Source organism: Bidens hawaiensis, unplaced genomic scaffold (genome assembly GCF_021521415.1).
Source record: "Bidens hawaiensis isolate Kalapana, Puna unplaced genomic scaffold, B.hawaiensis_p1.1 tig00002306_1, whole genome shotgun sequence".
NCBI lineage: Eukaryota > Viridiplantae > Streptophyta > Magnoliopsida > Asterales > Asteraceae > Bidens > Bidens hawaiensis.
The window spans coordinates 2,164,647-2,188,366 of NW_027491123.1; the positions used below are offsets into that span (position 1 = coordinate 2,164,647).

Below are 23,720 nucleotides of genomic sequence, written 5' to 3' on the forward strand. Positions count from 1 at the left end.
ATTGAGTTTGTATCTACAGGATTTAGACCTTGGAAGGTTGTCAACGGTGATAGCTTGGTGGAGACTAGGATCGAATCTAATGTGGTCATTTACAAGTGGAGAGCTCATACAGTCATACCCATCTGAAACACCATAAATGATTCCATACTACAAAATGATCAATAGGTCATGTCGCACATTTTAATCAAACATAACAAACAGAAATAGCTAACTTGCAAAGTTGCAATCTTGCATGGCAACCAAGAACAAATCAGACCAAACAATTCAACACACATAAAGGTACCAAAAGAAATCGGGAATCTGTAAATATAAAAGTTATAACAAACCCAACCCACCATGTAACATGTCCAAACCAAACCATCTAATAGCTCCAGATCAATCTCCACGACACGTACAAACGACCCATGAACCACCAACAAAGTTTATATGTAATTTAAGTATCTATGTTTTCTGAGCAATTAACTATTTTGATACCATATTTAAATAGGCTCAAGAAATAGGGCCTCCTGTTTGCTAGTCAAACCGAGTTCATTCAACGTTAAGTTACTTTCTCCATCACTGAAAGCCTGGCGAGGATAGGGTCTCACCTGTATAAAAATACAACGATGGTCAGTTTATAAGGAACCACATGGACCAAACAGATGGAAAGTCATTTGTGTGTATTTTTAGAATCTCATTTCACTTTATTTAAGAAATTAGGTCATTACTGGACATATATAAACATTTGTACGACATTCAACATACCATTTCTTAATAAAACTTAAAATTTTGGACAAAAGCTTGTTCTTATTAGGGGGTGTAAACTCTAATAAAATAACTAAATAATAAACAATTTAATATATGAAACTAATGATAAAATATAACTAAATGACTAACATTTTACTATATGTATATATAGTATTTATAATGTGACTCGTGTGCTACTCGAGATCGGCTAGTTAAAAGCTTGAACCGAGCCGAGCTTAAAAGAGCTCGAGCCTCAAAATAAGCTTGTTTAAACAACAAATAACGATATCTTATGTTATATATAAAAATTATACTTAAAAATATATACAAATGTATAGAAATTAATTGCTAAATAATAAGCAAGCCGAACCCGAGCCAAACTCAAGCCAAGCTCGAGTATGTGACAACAAGCCAAGCTCAAGCTCTCTTAAATTAAATAAGCCATGCTCGAGCTCGGCTCATTTATACCCCTAATTTTAACATATACGAGGGTGTAGGGTGTAATCTCAAGAAAATGAATGAAAAACGTTTTTTTTCATATACGAGCCACCACGCAAACTGAAAAAACAGAAACTTAAAGAACGTTTTGAAAAAAGTGGGTGAGGAATTACCAATCTGTAAGTTCCAGGCTTGACCACCCGAGCAACATCAATGAAGCTGAAAAGATGCTGCCAAGAAAAAAATGTAACAAATCAATTAAGAGTGATAGTAACAATGCTAAAAGACTAAAACACCTTTTAATTTGGCATTTTGGGAAGTGTTGTAGTTAGGTTAACACAAAAAGTTATGTTTTTAAAAAGTATTATACCTGTAACTTATCAGTCCTGAGAAATCTGCGTCCACGACGGCTTCCATCAGGCATGCGCACAAGAAGTGTGACAGCATTTTCATCAGTAGATGTCGGTTCCTGAGGAAGCGATGCTTCTTTTCCTGCTAACTGCCTCTCCAGTTCCTGCAAGAAAAATATAACAAAATCAAAAACAAGTATTTACTGTTTGATGATTGAAGTTATGCCGTGATCTTATAACAGATGAAGCATGAATAAAGCCAGTAGTAACAAACCAGTGTTACTTTAGACATGAAAACATCAAGGAGCAAAAAGTGAAATATGTATGTGCATTCTTATAACTATGTACTTGTTTGAATATGTAAATATATATGTATATCTATGTAAGGATTCGTGTATATATGCATGCATGTTTTTGTACACACTGAATAGTTTTATGGGACAAAGCATATATACTTGAAGTATAGAACTTTTTAGCAACTTATCAATGACATTAGACAAAACTAACGTTAATAACATATAGATTAAGAGCCATTCAGGTACTCAACTAAAACTAAAAACATCAATTGACAATCTCACACTAACATAAACATCAGTAAGCAGATGGTATTCAATTAACATTACAGAACAGACTGCTAACATTAAATTTAAAATCAAAAGCATATTAACCAATAACCACCAACTCCAACTTAACTCATGTCCTTATAATATCCGCAAACAAAACTTATTTGAAGTGGAATAATGTCACTATTCATTACTTTTTGGATTTGGCATCTTATGTTTTTAGTGTGACTAGTATACTAGTTAAAGAAAGACTAATTGTATCAGACTTCAATAAACTTAAAAAGGCATTTTAAACACAAATTACCTGTTCTTCTTCTAGCTTTATGCGTGCTTCTTCTTCCTTACGCCTTTCTTCTTCCATAGCAGCTTCTTTAGCTGACTGCTCTAGTATCTCTTTTTCTCTGTCAGCTTGCAATGCAGCAAGATACTCATCATCCTGTAAGCAAAAATTATATTCTTCTTACAAACTTAATGTGGTTTCGTGTTAAATAATCAAACCATACTTCAATGTTCAAATATATACCTGTTGTTCTCTTATTAAACGCTGAGCAGTTAAAGACGGTGACGGAGGACGAGGTGTTGGCCGGGGATACGGTCCAACATTTCCATCTAAGCCATTTTGCATGTACGGATGTGACGCAAATGGTACACGATATCCACTTCCTTCGGGTATTCCACCAAACAGTGCAGCTTCAAGCATGACCGCTTCATCATGTTCCATAGATGAGATCCCTCCCCACTGTAAATATATAATCAATTATGATAGAAAAAAAGTACGCACGTGTATAATATGCATTTAGTGAATAATTATAATACTTCATCGGATGGGAAGTCGCTCGTGCTGTTCACAGGGTGATTAATATTTGGTGGCTGTTGAAGACCAGGTGCTAAGTTTAAGTCTACTTGTTCAATTTCTTCAGAAGAATCAATGGATCTAGAGGACGTGAGGCGGCTCCTGTTTCTAACCAGAGGTTGTTCTTCTGGTTCTTCAACTTCATCTGGAATTGATGAGATCCCTGCTTCCAACCTATTGTAAGTTACAGATAAACTGTTTAGTATCTCACTTTGTGTGTCCCGGTTTTAAGGTCTCAGTAAAATGCACCAGAAACTAGAGTTGTCAAATTCAACCTATTTATGTATGGGTCAGCTTGGGTTGTGCTTTTATCACAAACAGATCAAGAGTCAAACAGGTTCAACGTCATCCACACATCCAAATTCTATTTATAACGCATACATCTAGAACGGTGCATGAAACCAAAATAACAGACCTGTAACCCAATTAAACCAAAAACTGACGCTTTTATGTTTTCTCAAAACCTGAATTACCAATTAGGTTTCAGTTTTGCATGTACTCAAGCCTGAAAAACCAAATCGACTTTTATAACTGAACCAAGATTAAAAAACCAAATCAAGCCCGCAAAAACCAATTTTGCATCGGTTAAAAACTTTATTTGAATGTTTGTTACTGAATATAACGTTTAATTTGAATGTTAAATCATTTATAAAGAACTGATGTAGCCCAAAAAATTCAAGCCAAAATGACAAAACCAAGAAAACAGAACGATGTTATTTTTAGAAACCCAAAAATTGACTTTCAGTTTTTGGTCACCCTGAGCCAAAACCGACCCATGCACACCCCCTGCGTACATATTCCAAAGTCATTTATTTTGAATATACATACTAGCATTGTAATAATATTATTTTTCTACTCACAATTAACACATTCAATATCAATAAAACTTTAGGCCCAAATGTGTGATACTTAATTGATCTTTAATTAACAAAAGTAATTAGGCCCAATTCCATTGTTTTGGGCCATTTTCGGCCCAGAAATTCAAGCCCAAATGACAAAACCAAGAAAACAGAAACCGTGTGGTTTTTAGAAACCCAAAATTGACTTTCAGTTTTTGGTCACCCTGAGCCCAAAACCGACCCATGCATACCCCCTGCACATACTCCAAAGTCATTTATTTTGAAGATACAGACTAGCATTGTAATAATATCATTTTTCTACTCACAATTAGCACATTCAATATCAATAAAACTTTTTAAATTGTATCAACACAAACCCATTTTTCTAATCACCCCAAGTCCCAACTCACCCATTTCTTCACATTATTGGCATGAATGATTAGAATTTTACCTTCCATTTAACGATGTCAATGTCTCCAAATCATCCATATCAACCAACTTTGAGCCTGTCGGTTCTGATGGTCCCACTTCAGATCCTAGCTGACGCAAGGCTTTCTCTTGCTCGGCAGTCTGGTAAACATCAATGTTAGCATGAGTGCTTTGTCACATTATAAGAAAAAAGTTAAAAATAAAACACAAACCTTTAAAGATAAAGAAACCGCTTGTGCCAATTCAGGATCCTCAATCTGAGATTGCCTGGGCTGTGGTACACCTTCATCTCCTACACCCATCTGTGAATCCTGTTTAGAAGCTTCTATTGCAGCCCGAATCATTTCCTCTTCAATACCATAATCGGGTAAATTCAAATCTCCAACTTGTGGAGCACTTGGCCTCAAATCAGAAGTTGGAAAATCATTATCATTATCATCATCATCTTCATCAACAATCACAACCCCATGAGTTTCTGGAACATTCTCTGATGCGGTCTCGGTGACATCCTCGATTCTAGGAGCGTGTCCAGCAAGTTCCGATTCTGAAGCAGGCCCGGGCCCATCCTTCACCTCAATGGGAATCTGTCTCACTTCTCGTGGATGGGATACGAACGGTTCACCAGTACTGAACCTGGGCCCGCTATCGAATACACTTCGGGTGAAGTTCGGGTCGAGAAGAGAAAACGGGTTGGCTGAAGGAAAGAGTGAGAAAGGAGGTCGGTTCGATGCGGTTTGAATCGGTTCATCCATTTCCATGAAATCATCTTGTGGAGCAGCAACATGCGGTTCATGTCTTCTGAATATGTCAAAAGGTAAGAAAAAAGTGTATAAAACTTATCGTTAGTGTTTATTATTTCTGACGTTTAAAATTAATACATAAAGAATAAACTAACATGGTTCTATCTCCTTCAGTGAAATGTGCATTGACAGCCGCATTGAGATCACCATTATGTTCCTGATTAACACCAAATTAAGAAGTTAGCGTATCGCATAACTTCCAAATGTTAATGTATACTTAATAGGCAGATACTTCGAAGTTTGAGTAAAGAATAATTACAGCGTGCACACGTGACATACAGAAAAGGAATATCAATTAACAATCTGACAATGGTGCTTCTATAGTCGTATCAGTTAATGACAGATACCGATTGACCATCAATATTATCATTAATTAGTATTAACAACATAAACCCTAACTTCGACCAATTTTCACCCAAAACTACATGAGACCACGTTTAAAGACCAAGGACTACTATGCAGTCGTTATCGCCGATATATCACCGATATATTGGATAATCGGTCCCTTGGTAAAAGCAAACAACAACGACAACCATACCGAGTAGAGGTTGCTTCCAGAGAGACCCCAGGCTCGAAAACCATATGCATGGGATCAAGTAAAAGAAACAGTGAACTCAACACTAACCTTTAGACCATAAAGGGAAAACATATACCTATAGTAAATAAATAAATAGGTGATAGTAAGATAATTAAAGTAGTCGTAATAAAAATAGATAAATAATAATAGTGATATGAGTAATGAATACTAAATATACGTTATAAAATACTAATTTGAGAATAGGATATTATAGTAATACATCATTGGTAAAATATCGGTGCAAAACATCGGTCCAGATATTATCGGCGATATTGACCAATATATCACCGGCTTTCCCGATATCAGTTATTTAAGTCTTATTTGACAATTTTTAGTGTTTAATGTTAGTACTTTAAGTCTTAATCAGTTGCTACCAGCCCACACGTGGAGATGGCCGTCTCCTCCCCCCCCCCCCCCTCCCCCCCCCCCCCCCCCGCCAGTGGGGAATCCGCTCCCGGGCTTGCTACAATTGTTAGTATTTTGTAAGCTGCAAAAGGTTAATTTGTTAATGATAGGAGAGTATACTGAATTGTTAGTGTTAAATTGCTATATATATATAGGGTAAGGATCCTAAGAGAACCCTTGGCAAATTGAGAACTTTGAGAACCATTTTGGACCACTAAAAAAATCTCTATAAAAATATTTAAAAAATTATAAAACAAAAAAAAAACGAAAATTTTAAAAAAGTAAAAAAACTAAAATTCTTATATTTCATTCCGGTTTCATTAAAAAAAACCCGAAAAAAAAGGTTTTTTTTTAATTTGTGTTATACCTATACACATATGTATACTTTCATTTAATCTCTAGTTTACGTAATGTACACATATGTACATTATCATTTACCTTAAATTATACATATGTGTACGTATATGTACATATTATACATATATGTATAAAAAAAACCGAAAAAAAAAGTTTTTTTTAATTCGTGTTATACCTATACACATATGTATACTTTCATTTAATCTCTAGTTTACGTAATGTACACATATGTACATTACCATTTACCTTAAATTATACATATATGTATAAAAAGCATATGTGTACATATATGTACATATTATACATATATGTATAATTTAGCTAACCCGAGAATTTATTTTTTCATTTTTTTTTAGAAACCGGGATGATAAATAGGAGTTTTGGTTTTTTTACTTTTTTTATTTTTGTGTTTTTTTTTGTTTTATGATTTTTTTTTATTTTTGGGTTTTTTGTTGTCCAAAATGGTTCTCATAGTTCCCAATTCCCAAAAAGTTCTCACATAATCCTGATCCTATATATATATATATTCTGCATGATATTAAAATGACCGATATCTCATATATCGGTACTTCCGCATTAACTGCATAGACTACTTGAAATCATGTGAAAACCATATATAACCAATAACTATTGATGCATTACCACTAACTAAAATCAAATTTCTAAATCCGTTAATTACGATCTAAAGAACATATACAGAAACTATACCTTAATTGAAGCAAAAATAAAATACCTAAATCCGTTAATCACGATCTAACAGAACAAAACAAGTATACTTTTCCAAAATCCTTAATTAAACTTCACAACAAGCAATATTAGGGATTCAATTTCCTAAAAGTACTAATTATCAAAATCAAGCCCTAGCTTATTACAAGCAACAAATTAAACCACAAATTAGGGCTAAATTGACAACAAACCCCTACATTCTACTGTATAATCAAAAGACAAGCTCTATAAAGCATACGAACACGAATTAACACTGCGGATGTTTACGTAATCAATCAAGGAAATCTTATCGATTAATCGAGAACAAAAGGTGTGTGATTTGGATGAAATGATTATTATTAATACCGTGAGTTTGAGTATAGCAACCGATTCAGATGCGCCGGTGATGCTGATGAATGTGTTGATTGATTCCTGATCAGGTGTCGCCATCGATGGAATAATATTGCACAACAAGTTATTAATAATAATAATATTATTATTGTTCAGCTGAAGAAAGAAGAAGAAGACATATATATATATATATATAAGGATTAATATAAAATCTGGGTTAGGGTATATATCTGTTGCCGAAGGAACAAGTTTATATATTGTGTAAATTATGCAGAAATGGTCTTTTGTTTGTTGGCATGTTTAGCCCTGTAGTTTGCTTTTTCACACTTTTCTTAAGTTTTTTTTTAACGGAAGAGAATCTCACGTGTAAACCTATAATTTTCAAGGCAATGTCTAAGGTTGAATTCTCGACTGGCGTGAGCCCATGCCTCCATGATGCGCGGAAACCGGATGAAATCCGTAAATCCTCTCCCCCTATCAGGATCGAACCTGGATTAAAGCTATGATTCGTCCTTTTATCCAGATATCCATGAAATAACCCAAGTGAGATCCGAATATGTGCCTTTAGAAGAAACGGCAGGCCAACTAACCATTGGACCACTCATTAAGTAATAAGTTATATTTAATAGTTTTTTGTGTATATTTGTGTACTTATAGAAAACGGAAAAGAATATATTCTAAAATATAGTTTTAAAGTAAATTTTGGTGGAAGTAATTAGAGAGACTAGATTTATTGGTATTTGATATGTTAACTAGTTAAATTTTATATTAGTAACTAGTGTTTTATCTGATGTGTTGCGTCGGGGACTTGGGGTAAGTCGGTAATATCAGAATTGTGGTAAATCTCAAGCGTTGAGGCAGTAAGCCGACACAAATTCGGTCGGTTTCTGTTACGTACATTATTATACTTGAACTAAAACAAAAAATAAAACTAAAAAATCTAAAAATTTAGGTGGACCAATCACCAATGGGGTGGCGTCGGTTGATAAAACTCGAGCGTTGGTAAAAACCCGATCGTTGTCTATCCCGGGTGTTGAGACGGTGAGTCTGTGAAAATTCGGTTGGTTTCCATCACGTTCATTACGGTACTGGAACTAAAAACCAAACAAACGAAATCAGCATGTCGTCGGTTATTATTACTTTTGTTACGGACCTGGAGCTAAAACAAAACACAGTGAGTGTACGTGAATTCGATTAGTTTCCGTCACGCTCGTTACAGTACCGGAACCAAAACAAAACCAAAAAAAATGTCTTCAGGCAAGTGGCCTAATAGGGTACTTGTGGCACCAAAACTCTTATTTATATTAGGTTTATTGGATTTTAATAATCCCTATTGATGAGCATTGAACGATAATAATCCCTATTCATTTTATCACCACTGGTAGTCCTAAATTTAAAAAAGTTGGTTGCCAATGGTCCTCAGTTAAAATGGACTTAACGACGTTATATTTTTTCCGAATTTTAAACTAATGTTTTAGGGCTTTTGATCGGAAGGAGGATACGACTCGATTGATATAAAACTTAGCTTGAAACATTGATCCAAACGACTTGATTTTTGTTAATTGGAAATTCAAACGCCCGAATTAAAGCATTGTTTCGGCGTTTTGGAGCACTGTTTCGAACAAAGTTTTACATCAGTCGACCCGTATCCTCCTTCCAATCAAAAGCCCTAAACATTAATTTGAAATTCGGAAAAAAAATATAACGCCATTAAGTCCTTTTTAACGGGGGACCATTGGCAGCCAACTTTTTTAAAATTGGGACCGCCAGTGGCGATAAAATAAATAGGGATTATTAAAATCCAATAAACCTTTATATTAACATATTTAAGCAAAAAACACAAATACAATAACTAAAAAAAATCAAAAGAGAAACCAAAAAATAGATATTCAAAGAAAGTAGGAGTCTCTACATAACAAAAAATAATATCAAGAAATTTTACTTTATATGTGTCTCGAGCCTGCATAGAGTGTGCATTAACGAACTTAGCATCAACCAACACACCAAGATATTATAATTGGTTAAAGATCAAAATGATTTACATAAAAACAAAACAAAACTAATAAAATATTCAAAAAAAAAATCTTTTGACATCAAACTTCTTAATTATACTATATAGATAATGATATCTAATGCCTTTTTTGTATTGCGGTTTATTTTTTCACATTGTCGGTTGTAAACTAGTTGAGATGCATGTAAGAAAAAGCTATTGTGAACTCTAGTCGGAAATTTCGGGTTCATCATATCTGATGTTATTTGAATTAGATGTGTTTTTTATTATAAAGTTTGTTAGATAGATAAAATAAGTATATACCAAAACTTCTATGATGTCATTAGTCAAAATCGACTTTAACTTAGTCGTGTCAACAAATATAGTTATATAGACTAAAAAGAATAAGATATTTTTATTCTTAAAAGATATATATGAGTAGAACATCAACTCATATGCTACTCAAATGTGGTCGAAAACCAATTAATAGAACAATCTTTTTAGTAGAAAATGAAAATATCTTTTATTCTTGAAATGTTGTTTTTGCATTAGTTTGTTTGTGTGAAGATGAAATTGCGTGGACAAAAGGAACGACTTGAATTTAACTTGATAACAGATAATAAGCAGTTTCTTTCCAACTTAAATATTTTACTTAAGTGTAACAATAAGTGGTGATCAGACAGTTCTCATGTATTTGGTAAAGCATTTCCGACTTGAGGTCAAGATGATTCGAGCTAAGCTATTAAGGATGATCCAAATTGCAAATAAGTGAATAACTACAGATCAAGTGTAAACTAGTAAGTATAATTTGGTTTGGTTTCACATAGACATAGATCACAATATTCAACTATATATTCTAACTGATCTAACCGTTAAGATACCAACAACGTGTAGTACTAGCACGGTTTTGGTTCATTGGTTTTGAAAATCAAAATTGAGTTTTACACACCCTTACTATAATCAAATAGATAAAATAAGACATTAAGAAAGCTGGAACAACTGACACCATCCCCTTTCGTGTTTCATATAGACCGTATATATAACATGAGAAATTTGGTTCCGTCACTGCAAACATATAGTAATGTAAGTGAAGAGGTATGCACCCGCCTTAACATCGAGCTGGGCGGGTCAACCCACAAGATATAGACAAGAGGCTTGAAATTAGGATGTCATGAAGACACAAAGCCAAAACCTATGCGCGTGGCGCATATCACATATGCTCACGCGTATCACATATGCTCACGCGTATCACATACGCTCACGCATCATATATGCTCACGCATATCACATCTGCGCGTGGCGCATCTGCGTGTGGCGCGTATCACATACGCTCACGCATCATATATGCTCACGCATATCACATCTGCGTGTGGCGCATCTGCGTGTGGCGCGTATCACATACGCTCACGCATCATATGCTCACGCATATCACATCTGCGCGTGGCGCATATCACATATGCTCACGCATATTACATATGCTTGCGCATATCACATCTGCGCATGAAACATCTGCGCGTGAGAATAAAGAGAAGACCTCGCGCATCCCCAGGATAGGCGCATATCACACATGCACATAGTCAACCACGTCCTTATCCAAATCAGGATAAGGACAACCATGATTGTGCTCATCAGACAACCTTCCAGAAGGTATCCTTTAAGGAATAAAGAATATGCTGATGTTGACAGCTGCCAATGAAGGGTGGACAACTCAGCAAAACCCATGTGCTACCACGTGATTGCACATGGGTCAGGTGAAATACCTTGGTCAGAGAATAATCAATGAAAAAGCACCAGGTGTCCTAAGGACACGTGGCGCGAAGCAATAGGAGGAGGCCAAAAAGGCCCTAATTGGGTCTGAGCCCAATCATTGGAAACCCTAACACTATAAATACCACACCACCTCCACAAGGGGAGGTAAGCAAGAAAATACATTCTAATTCCTTACTCACTTTCAGATTATTATTATCTTCTCCTACAATATCTTATTCTCACACCAGAGGGTTATCCCAAAGAGGACCCATCTGTCCCTTTCTGAGGGGTAAGTTCACGGTGCTGCTCGTTTTGTAGGTGGAAGAATTCATACTCCGGAAAACCATCGGTGATATAGCATACTCATACCCGAGGAAAGTTGATCGTCTACTAGCAAGTCGATCCACGTTTCTTCATTGGCGCCATCCGTGGGACTCGAACCCACGACCACGTTACAACGGCAACAAAACCACTATCTCATCAGTTCTCTCTAAAAATCTTCACCATGGTTTCCGGTGTTCGAAACAGCGATCAAGTTCTGGAGGATAATGAGCTTGAGGATGTTAATGAGGGACAGCAGTTTCTGAGGGCGCCGCGTGATACTGCGCGCACCACCAGTAACCATCCCTTCATCACAACACCTCATAGCCAGACTGAAACTCCTCCAGACGATCTCACGTTCCAAAATCTGACTGGTGCAAAACAAAAAGGACCAATGGGTCCGGAAGTTGAAACCAATGACCCTAAAGAATGGCTCATAAACGAACAATGGCGTTTAATGGACAAATACAATGAGCTGGTCAAACACAAAAAGTTAGCCGACTTAACACAAAGGCTCGCATTTGATAAACAAACCATTCAGGGAACAACAAAAAGGGCGCGGGCGCCGGAAGATGGTCACTCTGTTCATACCGAATACGCTGATGTTAGTGATGAGGAAGAGGTGCACAGCATGAGGAAGACGCGAGATACTCATGCAGGAGGGTTACAGCTTCGCGCGCACATAAACATAGCGCCTGGAGCCAAAGTTGATATGGACCTATACACACCGTACAACCCACAAACGAGAGGGCAAGTGGACGTAACCACACCATATAGGCCAGCCATCTTGGTGAAGCATTCAAAATTCACTGAGCGCATTGCGAAGGCTCCTATTCAACACAAAACCAAGATGCCAAGTGGTCTAGGCAAGTACGATGGTACAACAGATCCAGATGATTTCTTACAAGGTTTTTACAACACTGGAAACCTAGAAAGCTGGACGATGCCAACATGGTGTCACATGTTTGCTCGCTGCCTCACGGGCGCAGCGCGTGTCTGGTTCGAAAGCTTACCGACAGGACAAATCGATGGGTTCGAAGAGATATTGGAGAAGTTCCAGGCTCACTTTGTACAGCAGCGCAGACACACGCGCGACCCCGATGACATCATGCACTGCGTGCGCAGGAATGATGAAACCATTGAAGACTACATAACTCGTTTCAATCAGGAATCTCATGCAATTGGAGGTATCACTGAACAACTCTTGCACGTGGCCTTTATACAAGGTGCGCGCAGTGATCAACTCCGCAGAGCTCTCGTGAGCAGAGATGGCATGCCAACCACTTGGGCTAAGCTTATGGAAGCATCGCGAGTCTTCGCGCGAAATGAAAAACAAATTGCCCAAGACAGAGCAAGAGATAGAGGGCATCAAACAGAAGCACCACGCAACAATGAAGGGAGGGGCAAACAAAACTCCGTATGGTCCAGGTTGCAACAAACCAGTTATTCTCCCGCTGAAAAGCAAGCGCAACAAAGTTCGCCCCAGCCCCAAAAAGACATTCGTAATCGCGGAGAAGGTGACAAGAGGGAAGGCGGCAGAGAGCCTAACAGACCTCTACCAAGAATATGGACTCCCCTCACCAAAACACCTTCGCAAGTGTTAAGCACAGAGAATGTCCAGTTTAAAAGCCCCAAACCATTACTCCATAAGGGACCACCAAACAGTAGCAAGTATTGTGAGTTTCACAAGTCCACAGGGCACAACACCGATGCATGCCACCATTTGAAGGATGCGATTGAAAGAGATGTGAAATCAGGCAAGTTGGCTCACCTGGTGAAAAACCCAAGACCAGAGAATGAACAACCAGATGGAGCCTCAGCCAGTAAAAAATTCAAAAGAATCTGTGTAGCTGAAGGAGGAAGGCAAGGGCAAAGATCGAGGAAGAGAAGCGCGCGAGTCCAAGGGGATTGGCGCGAGCAACAAGTAATCTTCCCAAGAATCAGAGGAGGCCCGTCTATCAGCAGTCCTCTAGTCATCACTGCACACATCGCTCATTATGAGGTGTCAAAAGTCCTGGTGGACACCGGCAGTGAATCAGACATCATGTATGAGCAATGTTTCAGGAAGTTGGATCCAGCAGACCAAGCAAGGCTCGAAATTGTGAATGCACCAATCTCGGGTGTCTCAAACGAAATCATTCACCCCCTAGGTCAGATACAATTCGAACTAACTATGGGGGATGAGAAACACAAGCGAGCTGAAATTGTCAACTTCTTGGTCTTACCCACCACTTCATGCCATAATATGATCTTGGGTAGAGGAACGATTGCCCAATTCAATGTCATACCGTCACCAGCGCACGGCGCGTTGGGGTTCCCAACACCAACAGGAGTAACATTTGTATACCGGATCATTTGTGCGCAGTAACAAGTATACCGCGAGAAGGGAGAGTGAAGCTTCCAATGGCAAACAACGCGCCAGAGGAATGGATTCTCAACCCAAAATTCCCAGAACAAACAATCACAATTGGAGCTACGATATCAGATGACACAAGGGTGAGAATGAAAAGATTTCTCACAACGTATATATCGGTCTTCGCGTGGCAACATTCCGATATGACTGGGGTTCCGCGAGACCTAACGCAGCATTCTCTCAACACATTCAAGTCTGTAGAGCCAATTGCTCAAAAGAAAAGAGTCATGGGGGATGAGAAGGCAAGGGCCATGAATGAGCAAGTAGAAGATCTACTGCGCGCAAATATCATCCGCCCAATACGATACCAAACATGGGAAGCCAATCCTGTGATGGTAAAGAAGAGCAATGGGTCATGGAGAATGTGCATTGATTTCAAGGACCTCAACAAAGCGTGTCCAAAAGATTGTTACCTCCTCCCAAACATTGACGCGAAGGTGGACTCTGTGGCGCCATTTAAGCTCAAATGTTTCCTGGATGCCTATAAGGGCTATCACCAAATTCAAATGGCACCACAAGATGAGGACAAGACTGCCTTCAGAACTGACAATGGTGTTTTCTGTTACACAAAAATGACCTTTGGTTTGAAGAATGCAGGAGCCACTTACCAAAGACTCATGGATGCGGTTTTCAACGAGCAAATTGGAAGAAACTTAGAAGTCTACGTGGATGATTTGGTGATTAAAAGCAGGGAGGAAAAACAAATGCTCAAATACATCGAAGAAACCCTTTGGCGCCTAAAGGAAGTAAACATGAAGCTCAACCCGAGCAAATGCACATTCGGCGTGGAAGAAGGGAAATTTCTCGGTGTAATGGTCACCAAGGATGGTTTCAAGGTGAACCCAGAGAAGGTGGAGTCTATCCTTGACATGCCCTCACCATCCACCATGAAGGAAGTTCAAAAGTTGAATGGTAGATTGGTATCAATTAACAGGTTCCTAGCGAACCATGCAAGCAAATCTACCCCATTCGTTAACACATTGAGAAATTGCTTAAAGAAAAGCCAATTCAAGTGGACGCCTGAGGCCGAGCAAGCTTTCAGTGAGATAAAAGAATGTCTGATAAATCTGCCTGCGCTCACAGCTCCACTACCTGGTGAAACTCTAACGTTGTACCTGTCAGCAGGAGAGCGCGCCATTGGAGCAGTGTTGTTGGTGGATCGCAAGGGAATCCAAACACCAATCTATTATGTAAGTCGGGTGCTGACAGATCCTGAGACGCTCTACTCCATCATAGAAAAGTTAGTTTTATCACTAACACATGCGTCGCGCAAGCTTCATAGATATTTCAATGGTCATCCCATTGAAGTCCTGACTGATTACAACATCCAGCAAGTCTTGTGACGTCCCGCGCTCTCAGGAAGGCTGACAAAATGGGCGCTGGAATTAGGGGAGCACACGATCACCTACAAACCTCGTCCAGCAATCAAGGGACAAGTCTTAGCTGATTTCATTGCAGAAATCCCTGAAGGAAAAGTCGAAGAGGCTCAGCGCGAAGTAGACCCTCCGCAAGCCAATAATGAAGAAAATGTTTGAAGATTATTCACTGATGGAGCTTCAAACAACGAAGGGTCCGGCGCAGGCCTCAAACTGGTGGATCCAGAAAGTCATGAGTATACTTACGCAATCAGGTTGGATTTCAAGAGCACCAACAATGAAGCTGAGTATGAAGCCCTGCTGGCTGGTTTGCGCATCGCGCACAAGTTCGGAGTTAAAAAGTTAGAGGCTCATGTCGATTCATACTTGGTAGCAGCACAGGTCAATGGCCTTTATGATGCCAAGGAGAACACTATGCCTCTGTATTTAGAGCAGGCGAAGAAACTCACCGAGCAATTTGACTTCTTCAGAATCATACATATTCCGCGCAGTGAAAACAAGTCTGCCGACGCGCTGAGCAAGATGACATCAACCAGCTTCGATCACTTTGGCAAAGATGTCAGGGTGGAAGTAATGAGCAACCCGTCGGTGGGAGCGAAGTCTGTCCTTGTAATTCATACAACACCTTCATCATGGATAACTCCATTAATGGAATTCTTGAAGGAGGGAAAGGTACCGGACGATCGCGCACAGGCGAGGAAGATAAGACACAAGTCGCAGAACTACGAACTGCTTGATGGTACGTTATATCAACGCTCTTATCTTGGACCGCTCATGAAATGCCTGGATGCTGAGTAAGCAAGCTATGTGATCAGAGAGATACACGAAGGAATCTGTGGAATACATGCTGGCCTGCGCATGGTGGTTGCCAAGGCAATGAACGCAGGTTACTATTGGCCAGGCATGTACTTGGACGCGTTAAAAGAAATCCAAAAATGCAAAGCGTGTCAGAGCTATGCGCCAAACACCATGCGGCCAAAGAACAACTTGATTCCGGTGACCTCCGCATGGCCTTTCCACAAGTGGGCAATCGATATTGTGGGTCCCCTACCACAAGCGCCGGGGCGAGTAAAGTTTTTGGTAGTGGCAGTAGACTATTTCACAAAATGGGTTGAAGCCAAGCCACTAGCTAAAATCACAGCCGAGGCAATGAAGCAATTTATTTGGAGCCACATCATATGCCGTTTTGGCCTGCCAATGGAAATTGTGAGCGACAATGGCAAACAATTCACTGACAGGAAGATATCCAGTTGGCTCAAGGAATTGCGCATCAACCAAGTCTTCACTTCAGTATACCACCCTCAAGGGAATGGCCAAGTGGAGCGCGCGAACCAAAGCTTGCTGAATGGGCTGAAGAAAAGGTTGGAGGGAGAATCCCATGCATGGGTCGAGGAGTTACCTAATGTCCTGTGGGCGCACAGGACATTAAGCAAAACCAGCAATGGCGAGTCCCCGTTCAGCCTAACCTATGGAACAGAGGCTATGATTCCAGCAGAGATTGGATGCCCATCCTATAGAGTGCTCATGATGAGTAAAAAAGACAACGAGCAAGAAAGGAGGTTGGATCTCAACTTACTTGAAGGGCACAGAGAGGCGGCTATCATCAGTGAAGCCAAATACAAGAAAAAACTAGAAAAATATTACAATCAGCGCGTGAAAGAATGCCACTTCAAGAAGAATGATTTTGTCCTTCGGAACAATGAAGCTAGTCGCGCAATACCCCCGGGAAAGATGTCTCCCAACTGGGAGGGACCTTATCAAGTCTCGGAAGAATTGGGAAAAGGCGCATACGCTTTAAAAGATTTGAATGGAAAGAAGATCCCGCGCACATGGAACGCAGCACAGCTTAGAAAATGTTTCATGTAAAAGTTGTCAAGTTTGTAATCAAGGCCCTTTAAGCCATTATGAATAATGATGCGCTCTATTTTCTCTTAATGTGTGTTCTATTACCTTTTGCATACATGTTTCACACTTCCCTTTATTAATTTTGAGCAATATGACAACATTGTATTGACATCAAACTAAAAATAAAACGAAGTAAAACATACATGCGCGAGCTTCAAGCTCAAACGCGTTAACGAGTTTTAACTCTAAAACGTCAGGGCCTTAGCCCAATAATATGAGCCTTAGCTCAGGGCCTTAGCCCAATAATACGAGCCTTAGCTCAAATTACTCACAACATCCATCCTACATGCTGCGCAGCTAAACCATAAAAATACCTAAGCACATCTAAGGCAAAGCACATGCCAAAACATAGTTGTTAAGGTCTCGGTCGAGGTCGCGCATGGGATTGTAATGGATATCAGAGTAACACATACTGACACGTAAAGGCTAAAAAACTCATTCATAATTCCCTATAACAAATGCGCGATAACGTCGCGCAAAAGAGGAATAATGAAATGCCAAGGCACGTGTCAGCATATTCAGAATATTGCAAAATAACTTGAAATATGACAAGGATTAAGTAAAATAATTTCCTTACAACCTTGTTCAAGTTTCAATGTGCAAGCATATCTTATATTCAACAAGCAAACACATGCAATAGAAAGAGATGAATTGGGAATGCGCAAGATGCGAATAAGGGAAAAACAAAATTTCATTCCAAAACATAGAAGTTTACAAATTTACAAAATGATGAGATAAAAACTACAAACAAAAAAAAAACATGAAGGGCTTTTCAAGTCTCTATATCAACATCAGCCTCTTCATCGCCCTCATCATTACCTCCTCCCTCAGCATCTGGCGCAGCCCGCTCCTCGTCATCTCCAAACTTACCATAATCAAGCTGTTCGTCTTGAATGGAGTCGTCTTCTATCACGATAGTGTCAGGAGTAGGTCCTTTGGCCACGCCAGAGCCGCTAGCAGAGGCAGCATTGCCCGCGCCATCATCGCTGCCATTTGTCCCTTCACATTCGTCAAGTAATTTCTTTAGCACGCCATGATCGGGCTGGTCAGCAAGCGCGGCTATCTGCAAGTCACAAGGAAAAGTATGAGTACAAAAGATTAGGAAAATAAGTCAAGGTAAACTCATTAAGGTTAAAATACCTGCTCAAGGATGGGAATTGGAGTATTCAAATACTTCTCCCCCACCTCGGCCATGTCAGCGCAGACAACGTCGAGCTGATAAGGGTAGTCGGATGGATTCTTCTTCAGCATGCCATATTCATAGCCATCCTTAAACCCTTTAGCTCGACCCACCAAGCGCGACGCAGCATTGCAATCCATCACAAGGGTCTGAAACTCGTCTGAGTATTTCATCGCATAAGCGCAACGAGTCACACCCTGTGAAACTAGCCATTGACGATCCTGCGCGAGGGAAGAAACAGACGTCTCAAGAGCAGGAATCTGAGAGTTTAACAACTCAACAGTTTCCTTGGTTTGTTTTAGCTCTTCTCTGTCAGACGCTGCTGCCGCCAAGGCTTCATTCTTTTCTGCTCGCGCAGCATCGAGCTCTTCTCTGTCAGACGCTGCTGCCGCCAAGGCTTCATTCTTTTCTGCTCGCACAGCATCGAGCTCTTTCTTCAGGCGCGCAACCTCACTCTCTAATAAAGATTTGTCAGTGTTAGCCTGCACAAGAGTTTGATCACGCGCCTCTGCCTCCAACTCCAAGTCACGCGCTCGGCGCGCGTACCTGGCCGCATCCGCTTCTGCCGCCTGCAGCTTCTCCCGCGCAGCCTGCAGCTCATGCCCGCGCTTCACAAAGGCAGCGTTGGCACTTGCTCGGTTCTCGCTAAGTTCTGCTTGGAGTTTCTCAGCTCTCTCTCGAGCATCAGAAAGATTCCAAGCAGAAATCTTAGCCTCTTGCTTGGCCTCCGCAAGGGCATCACGCACTTTTATATAACATTGCGAAGCTCTTGGGAGGCAGCAAAGTACGCAGACCCAGCAAAAAGGTGGTCGTTGAGCAAGTCCACGCGAGCGCGGTCCTCCTGAAACCTCCTTTCAGCCGGAGGCACAGAGTGAGCCCAGAAGTCTTCACACACGCCCATGGATTGAAATGAGCTATCTTCAGTAATATTCCAGCTCGGGCGGTATATGTGATCGGCTTCCTGCAAACACAAAGCAACGCAAAAGAAACGTTTTAGTTATCTAGACACTAATTTGGAAGTCCGCACAGCGGAGAAAAACAAACTTATACCTGCGGAGAACCGGCAGAAAAGTCAGCGCCAGCCCCACGAGAAGAAGGCTGCGCCACGAAATCTCGTGGCGCTACAGGGCTTGCGCGGCCACCATCGGAATCTTCAAAATTGACCTCCTCATCATCCTCTGTAACAGGTCTTTTCTCCTGCGACTTGGAAAAATCAAAAACAGTCTCACGAGGAGGGCTGCGCGCAGGAGGAGGTGAGGGAGGTCTTGACGCCGTTAGATCAGCGCGTAAAATAGTCTCCTGCTCCTTAGTAATCCCAATGAGAGGAGATTCAGTGCTTGTTGGAGCAGGAGCAGAACTAACGGCGCCGGCTCCGACGCCAGCAGTGCCACCAGCAGCTTGTGTGCCAGCAATAATTCCTATAAAAAAACCAACAAGGAGAAACAGGGACTTCAAAGCAACCTTCGGCGCAGCCTCGGTACCTTGCTGCGCCTGAGGTTGAGCCACCAAAGTCGCCGGCTCTACAAACATTTGAGTGAGCAAAGATTCATCAATAACTCTATTGGAATCACGCTCATAAAACCACAAAATATAAACAAAGTATACCTGTTGGAGAAGATGAAACATCAGGCACAGCGCCGCTTCCCTTGTCCGCCGCGCGAAGAGATGAGGTGGCAGCACCATACCTCGTGTGGACGGGAGGATTGCCCACACCTCGAGGCAAAGAAGACGAGGAAAACTTGGAAGTAAATCCCTTGATTTTCTCAAGTCCCTTCGCTTGGATAGGAGGATCCTGGGCAACAGGGGCATCATTTTTCTTCTGTTTTTTACTGGCCCATGCGCCAGTTTTGCCTTTAGCTTTGCGCTTGAGTTGTGGCACCTCAGCTTCTTCCTCTACCTCCTCTTCCGCAAGCTCCAACTCATAGTTCTCAAGCGCATCTACAATACGTGCGACAGAAATGTTAACCAAATTTGGTATTCTAAAGGCATAAGCATAAGTACAAAGGCTTACCAGGCGCATCGCTGTCAAAGCAAAATCCTAAATCGACAGGGATGAACATATCATCGAAGCGATCGGGGAAAGCAACTTCCCCAGCGCTCAGCGCGACAGAGCCACCCTCCATATGCTCGTCATAGGCGGCGTGGACGTATTCCTTGCTTACTGCATAAAACAAGACAAATGATATCAGCAAAACGAATTATATTCGCGCAGAAATAATGCAATGAGCTAAATAACTCACCTAAGCCATCAACTTGGACGACAGGCTCAGTCGCGCTGTTGGTCCACTTCTTGCTCCTACCAACCCCCACCAGCGCCTCCTCGCAAATATTCTTGGCGGGGGATGGTTCAGCAGTTAACTTGTTAACCCATGCGCCCGTTGGGTTCTTAAGAACATTCTCATCCGCGGGCACAGAAGTGATCGCGCGCATGGTCATGCGGATGGGAATCACACCAGCCTTAATATAAAAAAAAAATTTCAGACCAGTCATGAAGGCTTTTGAAGGAAACAGTGCAGCACTTAACCTTCTGACTGCGCGGTATGAATGAGAACCAAGAATCTTGGATTTTTGGCTTGTAAAAATATTGAAAGCGCCGAGGGGTGGGCTCCTCGCGCTGAGCTTTGCACATGAACTCAAAATGAGTCATGCGCACTAGTCCACAAGGATGGACTTGGGATATGTGAATCCCATAAAACTGAAGGAGCGCACCCATAAACCTTGTCATCGGGAGACGAAGATTACAGTGAGTGAAAAAGTGAGAGTATAAAGAGATATAGCCGGTGGGCGAATCTGCCGCCGTTTGCCCGGCCGCCGGGAGCAGACAGCTGTACTCAGGGAGAAAACCCTGAGAGGCGACGAGATTGTCGAAGTCAGACTGTTTCAATTTGCAGGGAATCTCATCCCATCTCTTCACTGTTTTGTTCTTCCCCACCTCCTCCGACGAGGCCTTGGCAGCCCGTTTACCCTTGCCGGTCATCTTCAAAGTGGACATAACTAATGATTTTACACGGTGTTTGCTGGGGGAAATTGTGGTGTCTGGGTTATCAGACATACAATTGTGAATCAAACAGCGGTTACTTTAAGCACGGAAATCTGGAAGCAAAAGACAAAGGCTCTTAATCAGAATGAAAATTGAAGGAGAAAGAGCTCTGAAATAACAATGAAGATGAAGAAAAACCACTCAAAAGGCTTGCTTTTATAGGCCCAGGAGAGAGAAAGAAACAGGTACTGATCAGAGTTACGCTCACGCGCCCCCACTCGCAGGTGCAGGCCAACATGAGCGCGACACGTGTTCCTAACACTGTATGAGGAGACATGAAAGGCCACTGTAGCACCTCGAGCACACGAAAAGTCTGACACATAACGTCTCCATCTCTGACGCATGTCAGCACCAACCAACCACGTACATGGACGATTCATTTCAACCAAAAGGATAGAATTTCGCGCAACGCACATATGAGAAATAAAAAAGAAAAGACAAACCCTATTAAAAGAGCAAACTATTAAGTCTAATATCTATCTTACCTCGCTCGCGCGAGACAAGACACACATTAGACTGGGGGGGCTTGAAGAGGTATGCACCCGCCTTAACATCGAGCTGGGCGGGTCAACCCACAAGATATAGACAAGAGGCTTGAAATCAGGATGTCATGAAGACACAAAGCCAAAACCTATGCGCGTGGCGCATATCACATATGCTCACGCATATCACATATGCTCACGCGTATCACATACGCTCACGCATCATATATGCTCACGCATATCACATCTGCGCGTGGCGCATCTGCGTGTGGCGCATCTGCGTGTGGCGCGTATCGCATACGCTCACGCATCATATATGCTCACGCATATCACATCTGCGCGTGGCGCATCTGCGTGTGGCGCGTATCACATACGCTCACGCATCATATGCTCACGCATATCACATCTGCGCGTGGCGCATCTGCGCGTGGCGCATATCACATATGCTCACGCATATTACATATGCTTGTGCATGAAACATCTGCGCGTGAGAATAAAGAGAAGACCTCGCGCATCCCCAGGATAGGCGCATATCACACATGCACATAGTCAACCACGTCCTTATCCAAATCAGGATAAGGACAACCATGATTGTGCTCATCAGACAACCTTCCAGAAGGTATCCTTTAAGGAATAAAGAATATGCTGATGTTGACAGCTGCCAATGAAGGGTGGACAACTCAGCAAAACCCATGTGCTACCACGTGATTGCACATGGGTCAGGTGAAATACCTTGGTCAGAGAATAATCAATGAAAAAGCACCAGGTGTCCTAAGGACACGTGGCGCGAAACAATAGGAGGAGGCCAAAAAGGCCCTAATTGGGTCTGAGCCCAATCATTGGAAACCCTAACACTATAAATACCACACCACCTCCACAAGGGGAGGTAAGCAAGAAAATACATTCTAATTCCTTACTCACTTTCAGATTATTATTATCTTCTCCTACAATATCTTATTCTCACACCGGAGGGTTACCCCAAAGAGGACCCCTCTGTCCCTTTCTGAAGGGTAAGTTCACGGTGCTGCTCGTTTTGTAGGTGGAAGAATTCATACTCCGGAAAACCATCGGTGATATAGCATACTCATACCCGAGGAAAGTTGATCGTCTACTAGCAAGTCGATCCACGTTTCTTCAGTAAGGGTTAGAAAAGCCATCCACTCGTGGTACAGGGTGCAAAACAATTTTTTGTTTGTAGATACTAGATAGTATCAACCCCCTGGGTGTTTCTCCATTGTTCTATAGTACACTTCTTTTCTCGATGATCCTAAGTAGATTTGCTTTTGTTGGACTGTTGTTCAGTTTTGAACTATGTGGAGAGGGAGTAAATGATATTTCTTTAATTAAATTAATATTTTAAAAAGAACAAATAGAAAAAATGTAATGATTTCATGGGACTTGAACCGGATGAGACTGAAAGGCCCGAACCGATATCAAGACCATGGAAACTCTTGAACCGAAGACCGCCGATCATGGCTAGATCGGTTAATTTGGTCGGTTTTGACTGAATCTGGAGAAAATAAACGAAAACTATAGGTGCAGAAAAAGTAGCAGATTTGAAAGATCTCTTCATAGACAAAATCACAACATTACACTTTAAAGTGAAATTGTTTACAATTGAGGCCAAAAAGAGACTTGATATGAAGTAGAAAGTTAGGATAAAGTGGAAAATTGTTTCTTTTTACCAGCAAACACACGTTTTCTACTATGTATTTGTTGTACACCTAAAATGAGCATATATGCACTTTGCGATTTGTAACTACAACAACTTGGTTGGGGAATACACCATTTTCCCACTAAAATGTCCCTTTGGGAACTCTTAATCAAACGACTATTTATGTAAATAAAATTATGTTTATTATTGTAATTAT

At 40.9% G+C, this 23,720-nt stretch overlaps 1 protein-coding gene across 1 annotated transcript; it reads right to left on the reverse strand.

Moving 5' to 3' along the window:
* Positions 1–403: 403 nt before the first annotated feature.
* Positions 404–7,540, reverse strand: LOC143616496 (plant UBX domain-containing protein 8-like). Its single transcript, XM_077089313.1, has 10 exons — positions 7,409–7,540; positions 5,094–5,155; positions 4,411–4,996; positions 4,221–4,339; positions 2,894–3,104; positions 2,601–2,816; positions 2,382–2,513; positions 1,535–1,678; positions 1,338–1,394; positions 404–587 (listed from the first exon to the last, which is right to left on the reverse strand). The coding sequence occupies exons 1-10, from the start codon at positions 7,490–7,492 to the stop codon at positions 480–482; spliced, it is 1,719 nt and encodes a 572-aa protein (XP_076945428.1). The 5' UTR covers positions 7,493–7,540; the 3' UTR covers positions 404–479.
* Positions 7,541–23,720: the final 16,180 nt, after the last annotated feature.

Bases quoted from the DNA above. Each gene is read 5' to 3' on its own strand.
- LOC143616496 (XM_077089313.1), bottom strand. From the start codon at position 7,492: ATGGCGACACCTGATCAGGAATCAATCAACACATTCATCAGCATCACC. The intron at 4,997-5,093 runs GTTAGTTTATTC...TGACATATTCAG, and splicing joins ACTGAAGGAGATAGAACCAT to AAGACATGAACCGCATGTTG. The intron at 2,817-2,893 runs GTATTATAATTA...ATATATTTACAG, and splicing joins GCGACTTCCCATCCGATGAA to TGGGGAGGGATCTCATCTAT.